Source organism: Bombus terrestris, chromosome 10 (genome assembly GCF_910591885.1).
Source record: "Bombus terrestris chromosome 10, iyBomTerr1.2, whole genome shotgun sequence".
Classification (NCBI taxonomy): Eukaryota; Metazoa; Arthropoda; class Insecta; order Hymenoptera; family Apidae; genus Bombus; species Bombus terrestris.
In genome coordinates this window covers 15,130,387-15,149,477 of record NC_063278.1, presented here as the reverse complement: position 1 = coordinate 15,149,477, position 19,091 = coordinate 15,130,387, and the positions used below count along the sequence as shown (strand labels likewise).

The window sequence follows — 19,091 nt, the reverse complement described above, 5'->3', positions numbered from 1 at the left end:
ACTAAATATGTACATGTATATCTCGTCATTTCTACTTCTATATATAGTGTGTCCGGTTTATCTCGGGCCGTTCAAATGTCTCGAAAAACATGAATGATACGAAAAAATGTTTAGACAAAAATTGCTCGATATCCACGGAGATATACTAAGTATCTTGTATGTTTGACCTTATGATGATCTTGAAACGTGCTACGAAGGTAACATTATAATTTTTAAATAGAGACTTCCATTTTGTATTATATATTTTTGTAGCTGACAGTCAAATATTTTCAAGAAAATACAAACTTGTGTATTTCCTAAGTATTACCTAAAAGTGTCTGTTCGTACTGATTGCTTCGGAAACGTTAGAAAATTGCGCGCTTGTCTATCTACAATGCCATACGAATATGTAGTAGAATTGGGCATTATTCGAATTGTTTCGAATAAATATTTATTCAAGATAATTATTGGAATAAATTCGTATCAGTGGAATAATTATTTGTTACTCATAACAATTATTTTCTATATAGATTTGAATAATAATTGCACAATTGTTCGCATAATACGAATAATTGTTCTATTTAATTGTGTACAAGTATACAGATACCGGTACAATTCTTACTATTAATTTATCAAATATATAATTTAAAAGGAACGATATATTTTCTAATCTGGCATTTGAAAAAAGTTAATTACAAAAACCTATAAAATATTACAACAATGTAGCCTGAAAATATTTCTCACGTTCAGTACCATATCTACTCTTGATGTACCATATAAATATTATATTAAAATATAGTATAATACAATAATAATAATAATATATAATTAATATAGCGAAAGTAATATAATTATAATAATATATATAAAATAATATAACATAAAATATTAATATTAATTTTTATTCAGGCAAATTCCTGCACGAATAATTTCTTATTCAGATAAGTACTTGTTCGATTGAATATTTCTTCATCAGTGGCGAATAACATTTGATTCTTTATTTTTATTCGTTTACTGTTAAGCAAGTAAAATTTTGATCAACACTGGCACGTAATAACATCACGAATAACGTCTTTATACGTCCCCGTAGTGTACATCGGGCAACGCTAATGCCGACAACAGGCCGAATTTTTAAGTTAGTTTATTAAGTAGTTTAAAGTTATAGTTAAATCATAAAGTTACAAGTATAATTTAGTTATAAGGATGGTGACAAGAGTAAGAGTTGATAGTGTTTGGAAAACGTCAGACTGTTATTTGCAAGAATATGCAATAAAAAATGCAGTTATCTATTTAAAAACCTTCTGTTTTTCATAAAAGATTTCAAGGTTACTGCAAGGTCAAATACGCAAGAGCATGATAGGTCCACCAGAATGTCGTACATTTTTTCGTATTCATTTTTTTTAATGTTTAAATGGTTCAAGATAAACCGGATACATAGTGTGTATATCTTCAGATTTACTTCGAACAACTGACCAACATAATCAAGATAGTGATTGACAGTGTCAATGAAATTTTCAAACGTGTAAGTATAACGTACATAGGTAATATTACTCATAAAAATCAATGTCTACAAGCGTTCGAATACCGGCGCGAGCCGGTGTATTTATTTATTTACGCTCGAGTCAGCCACGGTTCGATCGACATCTACGATGTAATCATCTTCGCGTAAATATATCATGCAGAAGGCAAGATCGTTATCGGGCGAAGCGCAAGTCCGTCAGGAGAGTTTGAGTTATCTGTGCGTTTCGACACGTTATATCGATGACGTTGCCCTTAAGAGTTCCGTAAAGCAAAGAGCTGTACTACAAAACGAAGAGATATCGGCGACTGTTCTTTAGCAAAGTAGCTTAGCCAGCTTATCAGCTAGTGTTTTATAGGCGTGATAAAAGCGAAAAAAGGAGAAGGACAGAGCGCACACAGGTTGTGCGTGCATTATGCTCGAACGAGGTGCGCTGCTGGTTTTGTTAAAACGGCCCAACCGCGAGTATGTTACGTCAATTGCATGAAAATAACGCTGGATGGATGAGTCATTACGTCGACACCATTTAAGGAAACAAGAAAACCGTCCACCCGTTCACTTTATCCCAGGGACTAGTCATCTTTATCATTTCTTGGCCTTGCCAAACGTGCTACTGCTCTCGGTTATTTGTTGGACAAATAAGAGCTTGTCCACCAACGCACAATCGTTTCGTAAATGCTGTAATTTTCCTCAACTTTGTTAACACTTTTTGTATCTATGCACCAAATATCTTGTCTGTCTTTTTTTACATACATATACAGTACTATACAGAAATATCAGGTCACCTAGCAAATAAATACATTGTATCTTAGAGCTACAATACCACCTAAAAATTTCCAATTCTTATATTCAACAAGTTCCACGTTATACACATAATTGATTCATTAAAAATTTCTGCAGCACGTGTTAAATATATACGATTAAAATACGTTTTAAACTATTCGTTTTTAAACACAAGTTACTTGTAAAGACATTAAAAAAAATATCGATAAGCATGAGAACGCGAGAAATTTTGAACCAATTGTACATACCATATCACAATGTTCGTTATTCTGAAAAATTAGTTTCGTCTTGAAATCATTTTTTCTATCGGTAAAAATAATTGAGATATTGATAAATTCAACTTTTTCTTGAAAAATCGCAATTGATAACACACATACGTAGGTACATGTTTATTTTATTTGTTTTAATGCTACATCCCAAATCTTAAAAATTAGCAAAATTGCTTTAGTAGATTCAGTCGTTTAAATGGTCTGAGATTTTCCGAGATTCTAACGGAGATTCAATTACGCTAAATGATCTTACGATAAATTACTAGTTAGACGTTGGATCCCGAAAAAAATTTAATAAAAGACAAATTTGATTCCTGCTTAGTATGCGTTAAACCTCAAGGTTAATTGATTCGCTGATGTCTATGAATTTTTGTTACCATCCATTCAGATTTGCCCATCATACGGGCAACATACTATGCTTTCTCTTTGATTCTCGTTAACCCTTTGATGTAGGAACTATGCGCACGAGACAAGAATACGATGAATCATGAGCGTTGCACGCGGCATTCTTATTCGAATTACTTTGCACGTATTATTTCATGGGATGAGTGGTGTTAATGCCTTATTTTATCAACAGACATCATTGGCTGTATTCTTAAAATAAAACTGTACTTTTAATCCTTTCTGTGATGCTTATACGTAAACACGTTTTTTTTTGTCTCAATGGTAAAATGACTCATTTATGTGAGGATCGCTTTCAGTACATTGTATTCTTAATTCTTTTCATTCTATTTCTCTTTTCTAAATTATAGATTTAAGCTGTATATTAAAAAACAAAAACGAACGAGAAATATTGTGATTTTGGTCGTATAACACAATATATTTTTTAATTTTTGAAGAAAAAGCAAAAGGGTATCGCAATTTTTCAGGGAAATTGTGTTAAATTCATACATATGTTTTAATAAACAAGTTGTAAATAATTTTTCTATATATAGATGCCACAATATATAATCGTAGAATATATGTATTTCCATAATAATATTAAACTATTTTGCAGTTAATAGTTCATAATAGTATTTATAATTATTTCTAGAGAGTGATTAATTGCATCATATTTTGAAAAATTATATAACGGATCTAAAAATAAATTATGTGACCTGTTTGTATTATATCAGGCTTCTTTTTAGCAGTTTAATTAAAATGCTTCATTAACACATGATGTGGGACGTTGATACAGGAAGAAATAATTTAAATTCTTATATTAATAAAAATTGGAAAACTGATTAATCAAATAATATAAGAATTTACATAAAGTTAGATGAAAAAAAGAAATAACAATGAATGTACAGTTTTAAATTAAATTTTAAAACCGGGCATTTGACCAGGCCTGGTAAGGTTAACGTTAAGGTCAACTATTCATGAGAGGATTTTATTTAATTAGAGAAATCTACTTGGAATAATATTTATATTTTTTGAAATAAATTAAAGCAATTTGGCAAATAAGTCTAAATAAATAAATTTATATGTCAATGTTTTTCAAAAGATTAATATTTAAGCAAAAATTATTTAAGTTACAAGCACAAGATCATCTGCACCTTATACATACATATATAAAATGTTCTATATCTTTTTTTAAGCTTTTATATTCACATATGAAAAATAAAGTAGAGAATGTAACAAATTATTATCATCAGAAAAATACATATTTTTGAAAGCAAAATTTCAGTTTCTTTTGCCCGCAAAAGACCAAGTTTCATTTTCATAAGAATTCGATGAAAATATTTAAATAGTTCTAAAATATGCCTTTAAACAACATTTAGCGTGGTTACGATATTACGTTGTGCGATTATGTAATGGAGGTATTTTAAATAAATTACCACAGTTTATACATAATAGATAGAAATGTATTTATAAGTAGAACATTTTTTATGATAGATAACAAATAAAAGATTAAAGTCAATAATATATGAACACAGATGACATGTTCCATCGTAACACTTGATATTTTCACTTACTCAGTGTTTCGAATCTACGGAATAAAATTTACAAGACTTTGTTCTAACAAAACACGACATAATCAAAAAACAAAATATTAAGCCATCAATCAAACATTTATCTTGGATTTATGATGGGTATATATCATTTGGGTCAAACGACTGCAATTTATATGGAAATGTGTCAGTCTTGGAGTCGTAGCTTGGGAACTTATCTGTCATGAATCGAATATTCGGATGAATTTTTAATCGATTGCTATTAATACTCGTTTCATGAGAAACTTTGTATATGGAACTCCTACAGTAATTATTTGATTGCAAATTTTCGTATAGCTGTAGAAAATTTGTAGATGCAAAACTATATGAAATATCCAAAACATAGTATTCTCTAGAATATTTAATAGATGAAGTAATAGTCAAAGTTTCATTTCTCAACTACATCCATGAAAATATGAATTTACATGTCTGCAGTGATTACGTTACAATTTCTTCCACGCTTTACAATTGCAACTTGTGAAAGAAAAATCCTTTAGACCTGACTTCTTCGATTCGTATCTTGATTAATGTTTATCCTCAAATTCCGTGTAATTTTTTACAATTACGCCTTAAATAATACTTACCAATTAATAATTCTGAATATGTATTTTGATCATATCGTTGCATTTGCAGATTGTAACCAGTATCATGACAATATGTATAATATTAATTAATATTAAAATTATAATTCATATCATATTAATGTGTTGTAATATTACACTTCATACTTTATTTGTAAATATTTAAACGAAATTACGCAGTGACATATGCTTAAACACTTCCTGCTCAGTTTTAATGATAAATCCTCAACTAGATGTTATGATTGAAACTTTTCAAAAGGCTTGAAAAGTTCGAAGAGTTGGCAAATTGCTGACGAAAAATTCCGTGGAAATTAACTTTATCCTTTATCCGGTGCTCCGCAACAGGCCACGAATCAAAAAGGCTACACAGGTGCGCGCGTTCTCTTACTTGCGAACTGTCGATCATTACGTAACACGTTGCAGGTTCCATTAGATTGGCAAACATTGTTCCATCCGCAACTGTGCAGCCAACCTCATTCGCGTTTCTTCGATACATCATTTTTTTTTATCTTCTTTGTTGCTACTTATACTATGGGATCGGTCTGCACTGGAAGGACATTTTTGATAATCCAGAATTTCCACATATCGACTGTTCTGTATTATCACTCTATTATTACATACGTATATTCTTGCATAGACTGCAATTAATCTAACTTTTTCCCCATTTAATCTATCAGAAATATTTTTTTTTCCTATTTTTATAGGCATGCATAGATAATACATATATCCTAGAATATGTGACACAAGGTTCGAGCTAGATTCTTTCTTTTACTAGGTACATAAAATGTATTTATTATAATTATTACAATTTCCCACGAAAATGTTGCTTCTTTATCACTTTTATTCATTTTACCAAGTGAAAATATCCTTTCTTTGTGTTCCTGTTATTGACTCATCTCGTATAAATAGTAACAACGAGCAGAGTATGAATCAACGGGGAAAATGTTGCGTATTTCGCAATTGCGTTCCACTGGGAATATCTATTTAGACATTTATGCAAGCTGCTTATTTATTTAATTCCATAAGAATAAACAGTTTTCGAATTCTTATTGATCTCTAACGTTATCGAAACAAAGAAAATCAGCGTAGGAGAGACTAGAAAGGTATAGAATTATAAGGATACGGTAATGTCGAGACGCGACGTAACAGAAATTGCAAAAAAAAAAAAAAAAAAAAAAAAAATGGAAACAGACGAAAAATGAAAAATCAAAGTATTGAATTAGTCGTATCACAGAAAGAATTTGTAGGCATGATATTTATAGTTGTATCATTATTCTTAATATTTTCTGTGTTTCGTCTTATGCCTTCAAGAAAAATTTATTATACATTTAATAATAGATACACCTCATCTGTAACGTGAGATTATGCACATGTCTTGTGTTTCAATCTTCTCTCCTACCCTAAAGTATCGTATCAGCATTCCTTAATGTCGTGACTTACATCAAAACAGCAGTCTTTTTCATCGTTATAGAGACATTCGTTCGTTAAATATTGTTTTCATTGTTTGCACTCATTTGGCAGGAACGTTGATTATTGAAAATTTATTAAATCCACTAAATCTGTTGATGTATATAAAAATTTAATTCTAAATAAAAAACTGACCTATGATATATAGTAGTACATTTTCTTATTCGATACGCATATTCTGCTTTTTGCTTTCTATTTGCGTCAGTGGTTATATCTCATCACGGCTAGTCAACTTGATGAAGAACTGCGGAAGAAAATTAGATATATGAAAAGCATAAATATAATTATAAATAATAAGTAGGTATATAATGAAACATCTATGTGAAATATATACGTAAAGAATTTATTATTTTAATGGAAATTAAACTAAACTGAAGCCTAACGCGTTACTATGCAGTGACTTAAACATTTTTAAGTATAGTTTTAAGACGATGTATATATACAGGGTGGTCTAAAAATCAGCAGTCCTCACGATCTTTCAGGCTCTTCCGATAACAATTGGGCAAAAAATGTTTTGAACAAAAGTTAATCAGCTTTCGATCGACTACGAATTGCAATGTTAAGGACTTAAAAAAGATTTTGCTCCCATGAGAAGTTCAGGTCGCCTCTATTTTTTTAATGGAATGATAGATCTTTTTATATACTATTATTCTTCAATTCCCTGCAGGGAAATATTAAGATATTTGGATTGAAAAATGATTAGTTTACAAGATATTGTAGCTTTAATGTTGTAAAATTTATCGTATGAAAGTCAAGGAAAGATAAAGTAGTACTTGTTTTCCTGCTCTTTTATACAAGTTTTACGACATTAAAGCTAACATATTTTTAAAAATAATCATTTTTCAACTCAAGTACCTCAATACCTTCCTGTAGAGAATTAAAAAATGCATTGAACGGAGCATAAAGAAATGTATTGTTCCATTTAAAAATATAAAGGTGATTTTTGATCGAAGATTTTTCATCGAAGTGAAATTTTTTTTTGTAATTCATAATATTGCAATTTGTAGTAGATCGAAAGCTGATAAACTTTTGTTCAAAACATTTTTTGCCGACTATCGCAAGTGTCTGAAGAATTGTGTAGATTTTTAGACCACCTTGTATATCAGCTTAGTAGCTCTGTGCTACACAATAGCAGTCTAAAATCTAAACTGTTTTTCTTCACTTTCAGGTTATTGACGAATTAGTTTCGTCGACATTTTGTTTGCAAAACATTAGTAATTGAGGTATTATTTTTCCTAGAAATCTGATCATTTGATGGCAAGATCAAAGAATCTCAGCATAATTGCTTAACCTTAACGTAAGCCTCTTTTAGTTTAACTTATATTTAATTTATATCTTCATGAAATATATAACTATAGCACTGTGGATCTGCAAAAATAATGGAAAATGCATGATGAAACTTTTCCATTACAAGAGATTCCGTCTTGAAGAAAAGTTATATGTTTACCTAATAGGTGATGAATGTTTACTTAATAGGTGTTAATTGATATCGAGTAATGAAGAACACACGATAAAACTGGAGATTTAGGATAAGTCTTATTACTTTAGAAATTGTTAAAATAGTAGGCTGTATATTTTAGTATAAGATGCCATATCCCAAATTCCTAAAGATGAGTGGTTAAAACGAGCAAATTTGCGAGATATGCCCGTAATGTACAATGCCGTGGATAATTATAAACTCAATTCCATTTTTAGATTTTTCATGTAAAAAAGAAAATTGAAAATACAATAAACAAAAAATTTCTCCTCTCGAAGTGTGGGAAAAATGAAATTTTCTCTTAAAACTGTGTTTTTAGCTGTGAAGAAATATAAACTTAATGTTAATTTTGTTACGTCTTCGTTCGGTATTTAGTGGATTTTCGTTTATTTTTTATTATTTCTATTAATCTGTTAGATACTTTATCCTTTAACTTATTTAAAGTAACGCCTTGAATATCAGCCCACACGGATTTTATTCTTTTTTTAAGTTCCACGATATTTTCTAGAGGTAGCTTGTCCTAGTCGTAAACTTTTCTCGCTGGAATTCTCCACAGGTTCTCGATCGGGTTCAGATCAGAACTCAATACTGGCCACAGATAATAATTCTAGTCCGAAATCTTGAATTTTTATAGCGGCGGCTGTATAAATAGGTGCATTGTCTCGTTGAAAAATTGTGTTTTCGTTTTCTATTTTAGTTACGAAAGACAATAATTTGCCACGTACCATCTCCTAGTATATTCTATAGCGTTGAATTTCCCTTTTACAAAGATAATTTCACTTAACATATCTAGGCATGATTAGTGGTTTCCTAGAAATATTGAAGAGATAATGCAGAAAATATGTTTGAGTCTGTAATTACTCACGATGCTGTATGTATGTACATATATATCACGGGTATGTGCATTACGTGGTTAATAAATATATGTAGCAGGCAGCTTTGGTGTTTTATCCTCCACAAGGATGATTCCAAGCGCACGGACAATCTTTGAAATTAATGTGTTCTTCTATAATCTTCTATTTACTCGTCTAACCATTGTTTCATTTACTTATACGACGAGGTTGATATGTGTTACACATTAATTTTAAAGACAAGCATGTGACCGATAATTCAAGCAGCTTGTTCGTATACTTAAACTTTATCGTATTTTCATTCTTTGAACGCATGCCAACCGCAATACTAACAACTGGAAGAGTGGACTACTTCCGTTCTTGTCTAGGGTAAGTTACCACGAGTTTAATCAACGTAATAAATTATGTTGTACATTATGTTTTCAAATTATACTCGTACGAGGGCATTGTTAATTATAAGTTCAAGATCACTCGTTTTACATTTATACTTATACGATGCACGAACAATCATAAATGTTACTTAATCGTGATCGTCGTATTAAGTCCTCAAGCGATTCGCGTTTAACTATGTAGTAAAATAATAAATTTGTTTCACAGTGTCATACTTGGGTTATGCAATTTTTCATTAATATCGGGAAATCTTTAAATACAGAATTCAACTGAATTAAATTTTGCTATGAGATAAATAATAAACCATCACTGATATGTACGAATATGAAAGTTAGCTTTTCATGTAAAGAATTGAATGCTTCAGATTTGCAAGGAGTTTTTTATTTTTCAAGTAGTTGCGGTGTAATAAATCTTATTTGAATTTGAAGAATAAAATTCCAAATTATGTTTTATTTTGTCCGAAATGAGCAACGGGAGTTTCTTTATTTTTCGGTATTTATATCGTTTATCGCTTAAATTTCTCGATTAGAGACATAACAAGGTACACCAAAATTAGAACTAGATCTAGAATAGATTCCAGCTGTTAACCAGTGTAATCATTAGTGGAACATCGGTTTCCTGTTTTTAATCGGCACCCTTACGCTTTACGACGTTCGTTGTTTCTAATTTGTTTGTACACTTATACTCGATAGGACGACTGCAGAGGAGCAGCATCATCCACGTATTGTCATTTACCGTATATTGTAATGACATGGAGTAATTAGTTATTTACACGTACTTTTGTTATAATTTCACGGTATTACAGCATAACGTTTTTAAATCATGACTAGTGTGATTTATCGATGTCCTTGCAGCACGTTTCTAACGTCTATCGCACAACAGCGTATTTCGCTTCAGATCGGAGCGGCATGTTTTGGAAAGCATACGCGTATATCGAAACAATTCATAACGACACTATTATACAGTTACTTTTCGTAGTTAGCGTACAGCTTGCTTCAAATTGAAGATTGAACGATTATGAATTTACATTTAAACGATTATGAATTTACATTTAAATGATTCTGAATTCACATTGTAATGATTATGAATTTACATTGAAACGATTAGAAATTCACAGCGAGATAATTATGGATTTACATTTAAACGATTCGAATAATAATAATATAATGCTGGAACACTAAATAGCGGAGAAACATACTTACAATTGTAATACCAAGTGGCTGTCCAAAGTATCTGGACACTTATTGTTAGGCATAGAAACACACACAAAAGTTTCTACGGATGTTGCAATACTTGTGTGAGCTACTCTATAGTTCTAGGATTAAGTTAGTATCTTGATTAATAATGACGGTTTCCCTGACGCCTCGTGCAAACATCTTTTCACAAAGTTTGACGTGTTAATTATATATAAAGAACTATATTATACTATATTATATTATATTATATTATATTATATTATATTATATTATATTATATTATATTATATTATATTATATTATATAGTAATTTTTTAGTTGTTCTAATGGCAATATATACCTACTTTGTCGATAATGAATCGATTTAGGACGAAGGTAAAATTGTAATTTCTGAAAGTTTTTTGTTCTTTGTGTTCCTACAAATGAAACTGTAAAAACTGAAATTAAAGGTCATTCGAATCGTAAAATTGAAATTAACGAGATATGTAATTTTACGTGAGCAAGAAATATTATTAAGCAGCTATAGGAAATATCTTATTTATAATAATTGAGGACGACTAACGGTAAGTTAAATCGATGTCTCATTATTCCGTTCTAATTATCAAACAATCTCGAACTGTCCTTTATCGATTTCATTTTCGACGTCAGCGAAATCGCAAGACAAGAGCAGTATTTGACAATATTGGCAAATAATTGCAGGTGGTTCCGTGTGGCCTTCGAAAATTCTGGCACGTAAGACCGCAATTAAAGTTTTCTAAACCCGTAGACGCGAACCGAAAGATAATTGTCCCAGCGCCTAGATTAAAATCCTCGAACTAAGTGATAACCTGGTGTTTCACCGAACTTCCGTATTACACAATAACATAAAAACATTAACGTCTTAGCATTTTGGAATGGAGAAAAGCTTTTCGAGTGTAACACGTTTTCGGGAGATTGCTCGATATTGATAAACAATCCCTGCTTATTTAATCCATTTATTTTATTCCCCGAAGCAAACTCTGCCTTGCCAAATTGTACTCGCATTATTTTAACCGAGTAAGATTTAATTGCTCCTATTTTTCGCGTATAAAAGACTGCGTTTGTGTATAATGTACGTTACGGAGTTTATATATGTATGACGAGCAAAGTAAAAAGTAAATTTTTCCTTGTTAAGAGATACATATCGATATCGATATGTATGTGAGACTTGTTCAACGGTAAATTAACAAAGTTAGTCGTGGATTGAAACAAATTGATCAATTGCAAACACATACATTTAGTTCATAGATTCATATGAATTTCTAGAAACAGTTGATAATAATTGATCGAGGATCGATATCTTGGCGCTTAAAAAAACGCCTTATGTGTATATACTAATGCAGGTTAAACAATGCAATTTGCTGCTTTTCCCATCACGCATTCACTTCGAGAGTTTGTTAGTGTCATCGAACGGAAAATAAATGACCATGGCCTACCAATTGACAATTGCTGTGGCAAATTACTAGACGAACGTTCATTTTCTTAAGAATTAACACATGCTTCTTACTTTTCATTCGAACAAACTATCTTGAGTGATTATAATTATCGCCCAGTTTTATTATTTATTCTATCTGTGTTATTTAATTCCAACAGGGATAATTAATATAATTAGTAAGTCTTATTAAATAATTAACAGTGTTTGTTAATCTTTAAATGCATTTTTTTTTCTATATCAAAATCAGTTTATTTTCGTTATAACAATTCAAAATGATTTGCACATTTATTATAGTTATCTTGTATGTACAGATATAGGACACGATAATGTTTAATCTTGTCGCTTAGTAATTGTCTGTTATTCTGAATGTAACAATAAATGAAAAATACTATTACATTACACATTACAAGGATATTACCATAGATCTTTTATAATCGCTAGAACTAAACTATCAGTGTAGTTGAATTCTTTTCTTTTTAAACGAAAAATGGTTGTTTCTTTTACGATCTTTGATAGTTATTATGTTACTTTTATATTTTTGTAGTCTTATATTTCCATCTCTTAAGAATTGCAAACATTATAGGCATATGCAGAGTTATGTTCCGATTATTTTGCCAATGAATCCATTGAATATAGCGAGAATGTAGTTAATAACATTGATTTATAAAAAAGAAATATTTAGCTACATATTTTCCATAGAATGAACTATTGTGCAATTCACATAATATTAATCATTGCAAAAATCAATCGTTGAAAAAATTACGTGAAGTGCTATGTAAATTTCAATCTTTGAAAGAGTATAATCAGCACATATGTATACTTGTATATGAATTTTGAGTGAATTTTTTTAAATATGCCTTTTCTAATATCGTCATTTAATATTTATCGTATTAATTAGAATTTTCTTCTAACGTACGTAAATATATGACTATGATAATATTGATGTTTAATAAATGCATTTTTAACGATAATCATTATCTATAAAGTTTTAAATTACCATTACGAAGAAGTCGAGCGTATTGGGAAACACTTTTTAAATTAAATTTCTGCTAGTTTTTATTTCCTTAATTCATCAAGGATTCCAATATTCCGTTAATGTAATATTTCATTTGTAATCTTTGTTCAGTCAATTTGCATTATTAAATTCGCTTCGTAAAATTGTAGTTATGAAAGGGAATTCTATGAATTTGTTCGATGCTTTTTCACTGCATTTTTTTTCTCTATCTAGATATCTACAATTTTATTGAATTTGGTTGAAATTTAACTATTTACAGTACCATGATGAACTATATTTCTTAAATCGTGGACATTTTCTTTCTTTCGTTTAGTTTGTTTGTTTAATTAGTAGAGTTTTTCATTTACTGCAGATTTTAGAGTATCTAATATTTTCATGCATTTCTGATGTTCCAATAATTGGATATGTATGTTTTATATATGAGCATTGTATTACTATATCTTTATATTTTGTAATAACGTTACAAAAATTTACATTACGTATTTCCTTACTTTGTTCTTAATAAATTAACAATACACACGCGACTCTCACAGAGAAAGGAATATTTTTTAAATACATATATGTGTTATGAAATCAGTATTAAATATTTTAATAAATAGTTTCTAGATATAACACTGCCATAACTCTATGATCATATGTTTTATATTTAAGAGCAACGGTAAAGCTGTGCAGAAGTAAATGATGTGTCACAATATTATAAGGAAATGCATTTAATGATTAACTACGGTAGACGTAATTATTAGGTTGGTGGAAAATAAATAGTTAATCGGTATCCGCATCTATAATCATTGTTCCATTTATACTTTCATAAAAAGATATTCATAATAACGTTGCAACGTACGTGTTTTTCCTATTAATTTATAAATTAATCGCAGTATGAAGAAATTTTTGGATTATCGAATTATATAAAAATCTCGATTATTGTAACATAGTTGTAACAACACTACTTTCATAACAAAATTTTTCCAAGAAGTTTCGAAAAATTCCCAAAGCGTTTAAAAAAGTAACAACACGTAGAAACGAATAAAAATTTGCAAAATTACATTTATATTTCAATTCGATTGAATTTTCCATAGTCATACCTCGTAAGGAAAGGCTTAATTCGTTTCTTTTTTACCAACCTAATGAAATCAGTAATGAAAAGAATTTTTCTATTCAGTTATTAGTCGATAAAGTAAATAACTAATGGTAAAGATAAAAGTATAACAGTTGGTATAATTTCGTTAAACACTTATAGCATTATAGTAGTGTATCATACAATAATAAGAAATCGCTAATTAATATATATAACGAAATACAGTTTCCTCTATATTAACTATAATATTCGTGTTTTCTATTTTTATATTTTACCTTTATTTCCAATTTCACTACTTACTTCTTATCAGCACAACAGGGGCCATCACTGATTTAAAGAATTAACAACATGTTATCATCGATAATTCCTCTCAAAGTTTGCTGCACGCTTATACCTGCAATTTCCACGCACTTCTCAATGTCCATCATGTTGTTTCTTTTTCTTCCTCCTGTTGTTTGCCAGTTCCTTGTTCCTATCCGTGAAATTATGCAACCGCGCAGCAATATTAGTAATAATAATAAAAAAAGTCGCGTTACACCGACATTGAACCGCGACGTCAGCCGCGGTCAAGGCGACCGTGTCTACAGATTCGATTGACACTTCCGTATATGAACTGTCTAACATAAGCCCCAAGCGGATGCGGTTCCGCATTCCCTACGCTCGAGCGTGTGTTACGAGCAGTTACGAGAATCGAGCATGACTGGAGACCGTGTCTGTTTACTCGCTTTACTGCCAACTCCTATAATTATTCCTCATTTACATACTAATGCGAGTTTCGAAATAGAAAAATTTTAATGTTTCGATCAGATCGACTAGTAAAGAGCATTCTATTCTATTCGAACGAAACTATGTACAGAATATAATATGTGTAATAATAAATATAATACGTGTACTAGGTATTATTTCAAGTAATATAATAATTCTTAAAGATTTCAATAATTTCCTAATTATTTGTCAGGTTTACTCAAATTTTTATAGATACGCAACATTCATGAATTTTTATTCTCTTTTTTTAAAACTTTAAAATTTTCTAAATCCAAAAATACAACTTCAATTTGTTTGGTTTTTAAAATTCAAAGAAGTAACTTGTTACATTTTGCGTTAAAAGTAGGCATACAAGTGGATGATTCCACTATGAGACAGATCTTTTAATAGAAACGTAGAATAATAAATATATCTTTTATATCAAATGTATCCGAAAAAAAGTAAAATATGTCTGTATAAAAATGAAAAAGGAAAGATATACTAGCAATGTATCTGTAGAATATAAATATCTAAAGGATTTATAGATATCAAAGATATAATTGTATATTATCGCATCTATAACGGATCTTAAAGTTTGCGACAATGTTTTACCTTTATAAAATGTTTGTATAGTCGTCGTAAAATTTGTTTGTAAAAATTACGAACGTCAAATAACAATATTGAATGAGAATCGATTATAAGTTTGATTCAATTGAATCGTTTTAATATTCTGACATCATTGTATCTGTTTGTTGGATTTTTTAATTTTAATTAAAACGTGCAGCCCTTTTTATAAGTTGTAGATACAATGAATTTAATGTTGATATTAAAATGTACATTTTTATTAAAAATTAATATAATATCAATATTGGTATAGATTTACCTGTTCCATTACTTTCTTTAATTGTAGCTAACTGTTTCCGCTTTACCAGTTAAATAACGAGTGTCTTCGTGCTTATTGATTATTGACAGATAAATCCCACTTCAAAGTGAATTTGTCAAGTATTACAATAATTATTTTAATCAAACTCGATTTTCATCGTCAATACAAAGATGTGGATAATATTACTTAACGATTTTAAACGACATTCATTAACAACGCTTTTAACAGGATTGTCTCATTTTCAATTTGTGCTTAAGTTTTTTCATTTTAAATACAATTATTCATTTCCCTTTCCTTTCTTCTTTCGCATTTTTAAATTTTTTATAAAGGCAATTTAGTTGATATTGAAATACATAATTATAATAAGTCTACAATATTTTGTATTATGAGCTACAAATATTCAAATATATTGTTTGACAGCATCAGTTACTTATTTTTATAATTAAAAGTCGTTGTATTTTGTTTGTTTTCTTTTTAAATCATTCTTTCAATTTAAAGTAAAAGCGTTTGTTTTATTTTATTCAGACATGATATTGTGTTTCATAAACGTTTCACCTACATATAATCGAATGGTACTCATTGTAAGAAATGCGCATATGTAGGATAAATTGTAACGGAGACACTTTGATTAAATGACATTTGTTACCTTCAAAGTCTGTGAGGAATCTCGTTAAAGTTAAAGGTATTTATTCTGACGTATCTTTTCTAAATTTGTTACTTATACTTTCACTTTTTTTTAATAACGCAAATATTCAGTAAGAATGTATTTTTAAAACAATTATGATGTTCGCACATTAATCAATAACATGAATCAAAATAATGGGCCCCAGTTAAAATATAAATAAAGATAGTACTTATACAGAGCCCAACATACTTAGAACCAGAAAATGTAACGAATCGAACAATATAGATAACGAATTCTATGATTGTTTAAGAACGAATAACTGAAATTCACGTGAACAATGTTATACATTTTCTAGTTTTTGTTAATATTTAATGTCAGTTGGCAGTTCGAGAAGCATATGTGTTACTCATTGCCTTTCATTGTACAATTCTTATTTTTCTTTTACACGTTGAGATAAGATATTCACATACCTATGCGGCTACAGATAATCGTGTCAATCAAAGCGTCAACGTTATGACCATTCTCCATTAATGAAATATCTCCAACAATCTCTATCGCATTTGTATCTTTGAACGAGTAATAAAAAAGAAATTTCACACATACCACATATTTTCTTCATACAAAGTCGTTAAATTAACGTTAAATTAATATTCGGATAAGAGTTACCTATTCCGGACTATAATAAATAAATATATCGATCTCAAAAGTGAGAGTTGGTAAACTAGATATCTTAATATCCGTATTATTTTGTCGCAAGTCATACTGCTTACCTGTAATACGATAAAAAGATAGTATCAACCACTTGCCGTGCTATTACGTTAGCGTTTTCGTCATCTATTATAATTATGTCATAAGTAGACTATGGATATTTATGTAAACACATATCTTCATGAATATAATAAAAGGGAAGGACCTGGGTAAACATTTATTCCATTTCATAAGTAACGTCATGTTTCATTTTGAATTACTAATAGAAAATTTTGAATTACTAATATAAAAGAAAATTGTAACTATTAACGAATTTAAGTATGTACTTTTCGATTGGAAGGAATTCTATTTCATCGGGTAAATGCAAAACAAATAAATTTAACTTTGAAACAGCTACTAAATATTTTGTATCGATATCATGAAATTTTCCCAAAGAGCAATTAAAAAATGTTTGACGTAGTTCGAGAAAACAGTAGATATATTTACATTATTTATTAATGAATATAATAAAATTGGTACATTTTTAAAAATGTTTATTACATATAAACACGATATTACTTATAGAATGATCTTATATTATTTTATAGATTTTTACACGTTATGTATTGTATTTTCTACACATTTTTGTATCTTTAAGTCTCCCATAAAAGCATAAAAATCCGTATTCTAATCATAGGATTTTTATCATCCTTTATGTTGCATGCAACGTCACTATATTCCATCATGTATACCGATGAGAAACACACTGCATTGCACGTTTTCAAACGATGGGATGATTTCAGTTTGTTATTTATTTATCGAATTTTCTACGTTTATGTTTCTTGTGGAAATTTCTTCTTATATTTGTTCCTAATTGATTCACGAACGTTTTAGGTGATGAACCAAGAAGTCAAGAAAGAGACTCCCCTGCAATTCAAATTTCGCGCCAAGTTTTATCCCGAAGACGTTGCCGAGGAATTGATTCAAGATATCACGCTGCGTCTCTTTTATCTTCAGGTATGGCCTGAACGTAGTATTCATCAAAAAGAGTAAAAAAATGCTTAATTAATATAAAACTTAAACTGAATTTTATACAAGTAAATATACAAAATGTGCTTTGTATGTATGTGCGTACTTATGTATGTATGCATGTATACATAGGAGTGTGTGCGTATGTACTACTTTCAAGTTTTAGTTATAGAGGGCAAACTGTTCGGTATTATAAGTAGAATTGTATTACAATGTAACAAGGTTGAGTACATAAGTGCATATTATCATTCAGATAATCTACGAAATAGATCAAAGCGAACGCAATCGTATAATATAATGCATTATACATGGGCACATTTAGCATAGTTCTATGTAAATCTGATTAGTTACCTTACTTTTTTGTTGACTAAAATTTATCACTATTATTATCATGAATTCTCACTGCTTACGCTTATTACCATCATATATGTTTTAAATCAGACTAAAGATTGCAATGAAAATGAGATTTTTAATTGTACTAAACATCGATCTGATCCAAAGATACAATTTTTCAAACAAGAGAAATATTGAAAATTCTATCTTCCAACAATGATGATATATAAATAGACCTTAATCGACAAAATAATCAGAAAATTGGTCAGAGTTTAGAAAAACTATACTGAATACTACATGATCATAATATGAATATGATATATTTACATTATTTATACATGACAACATGACAACTAACATTGAAATAAAAAAGTTGAACCTAATATATATATTATTATATTATGTGGACTACATTTAGGTGAAGAACGCTATTTTGACGGATGAAATCTACTGTCCTCCAGAAACATCTGTATTGTTAGCGTCTTACGCAGTCCAAGCGAAACACGGAGATTTTCAAAAAGGTACACATACTGCCGGCTTTTTAATAAATGACCGCTTGTTACCGCAACGAGTCGTGGATCAACATAAAATGAGTAAGGAGGAATGGGAGAGTTCCATCACTAATTGGTGGCAAGAACATCGTGGTATGTTACGTGAAGATGCTATGATGGAATACCTAAAAATCGCGCAGGTAATGATTTAATAGCTTCTTCTTATTAATTTAATATTTGATCAATATATTGTATATATACGTTTCTTTTTTGC

General features: G+C 29.7%; 1 protein-coding gene and 1 long non-coding RNA gene across 8 annotated transcripts in view; one reads left to right on the top strand and one right to left on the bottom strand.

Moving 5' to 3' along the window:
• Window positions 1-19,091, top strand: part of LOC100649484 (moesin/ezrin/radixin homolog 1) — a 36,089-nt gene that overhangs the window by 12,567 nt on the left and 4,431 nt on the right. For 2 of the 7 annotated variants that reach the window (XM_020868204.2, XM_012319862.3), the window contains 2 exons: window positions 17,859-17,981; window positions 18,745-19,017. In XM_020868204.2, the coding sequence (XP_020723863.1) occupies window positions 17,859-17,981; window positions 18,745-19,017 (396 nt within the window). Of the gene's footprint in view, window positions 1-7,807; window positions 9,266-11,180; window positions 11,215-17,858; window positions 17,982-18,744; window positions 19,018-19,091 lie in introns of those variants that run through there. The other 5 variants (XM_048409425.1, XM_048409424.1, XM_048409422.1 and 2 more) reach the window with 5 other exon arrangements.
• On the bottom strand, window positions 5,675-14,820 carry LOC105666975. Its single transcript, XR_007225466.1, has 2 exons — window positions 14,326-14,820; window positions 5,675-6,812 (listed from the first exon to the last, which is right to left on the bottom strand). It is a non-coding gene; the product is annotated as an uncharacterized LOC105666975 (long non-coding RNA).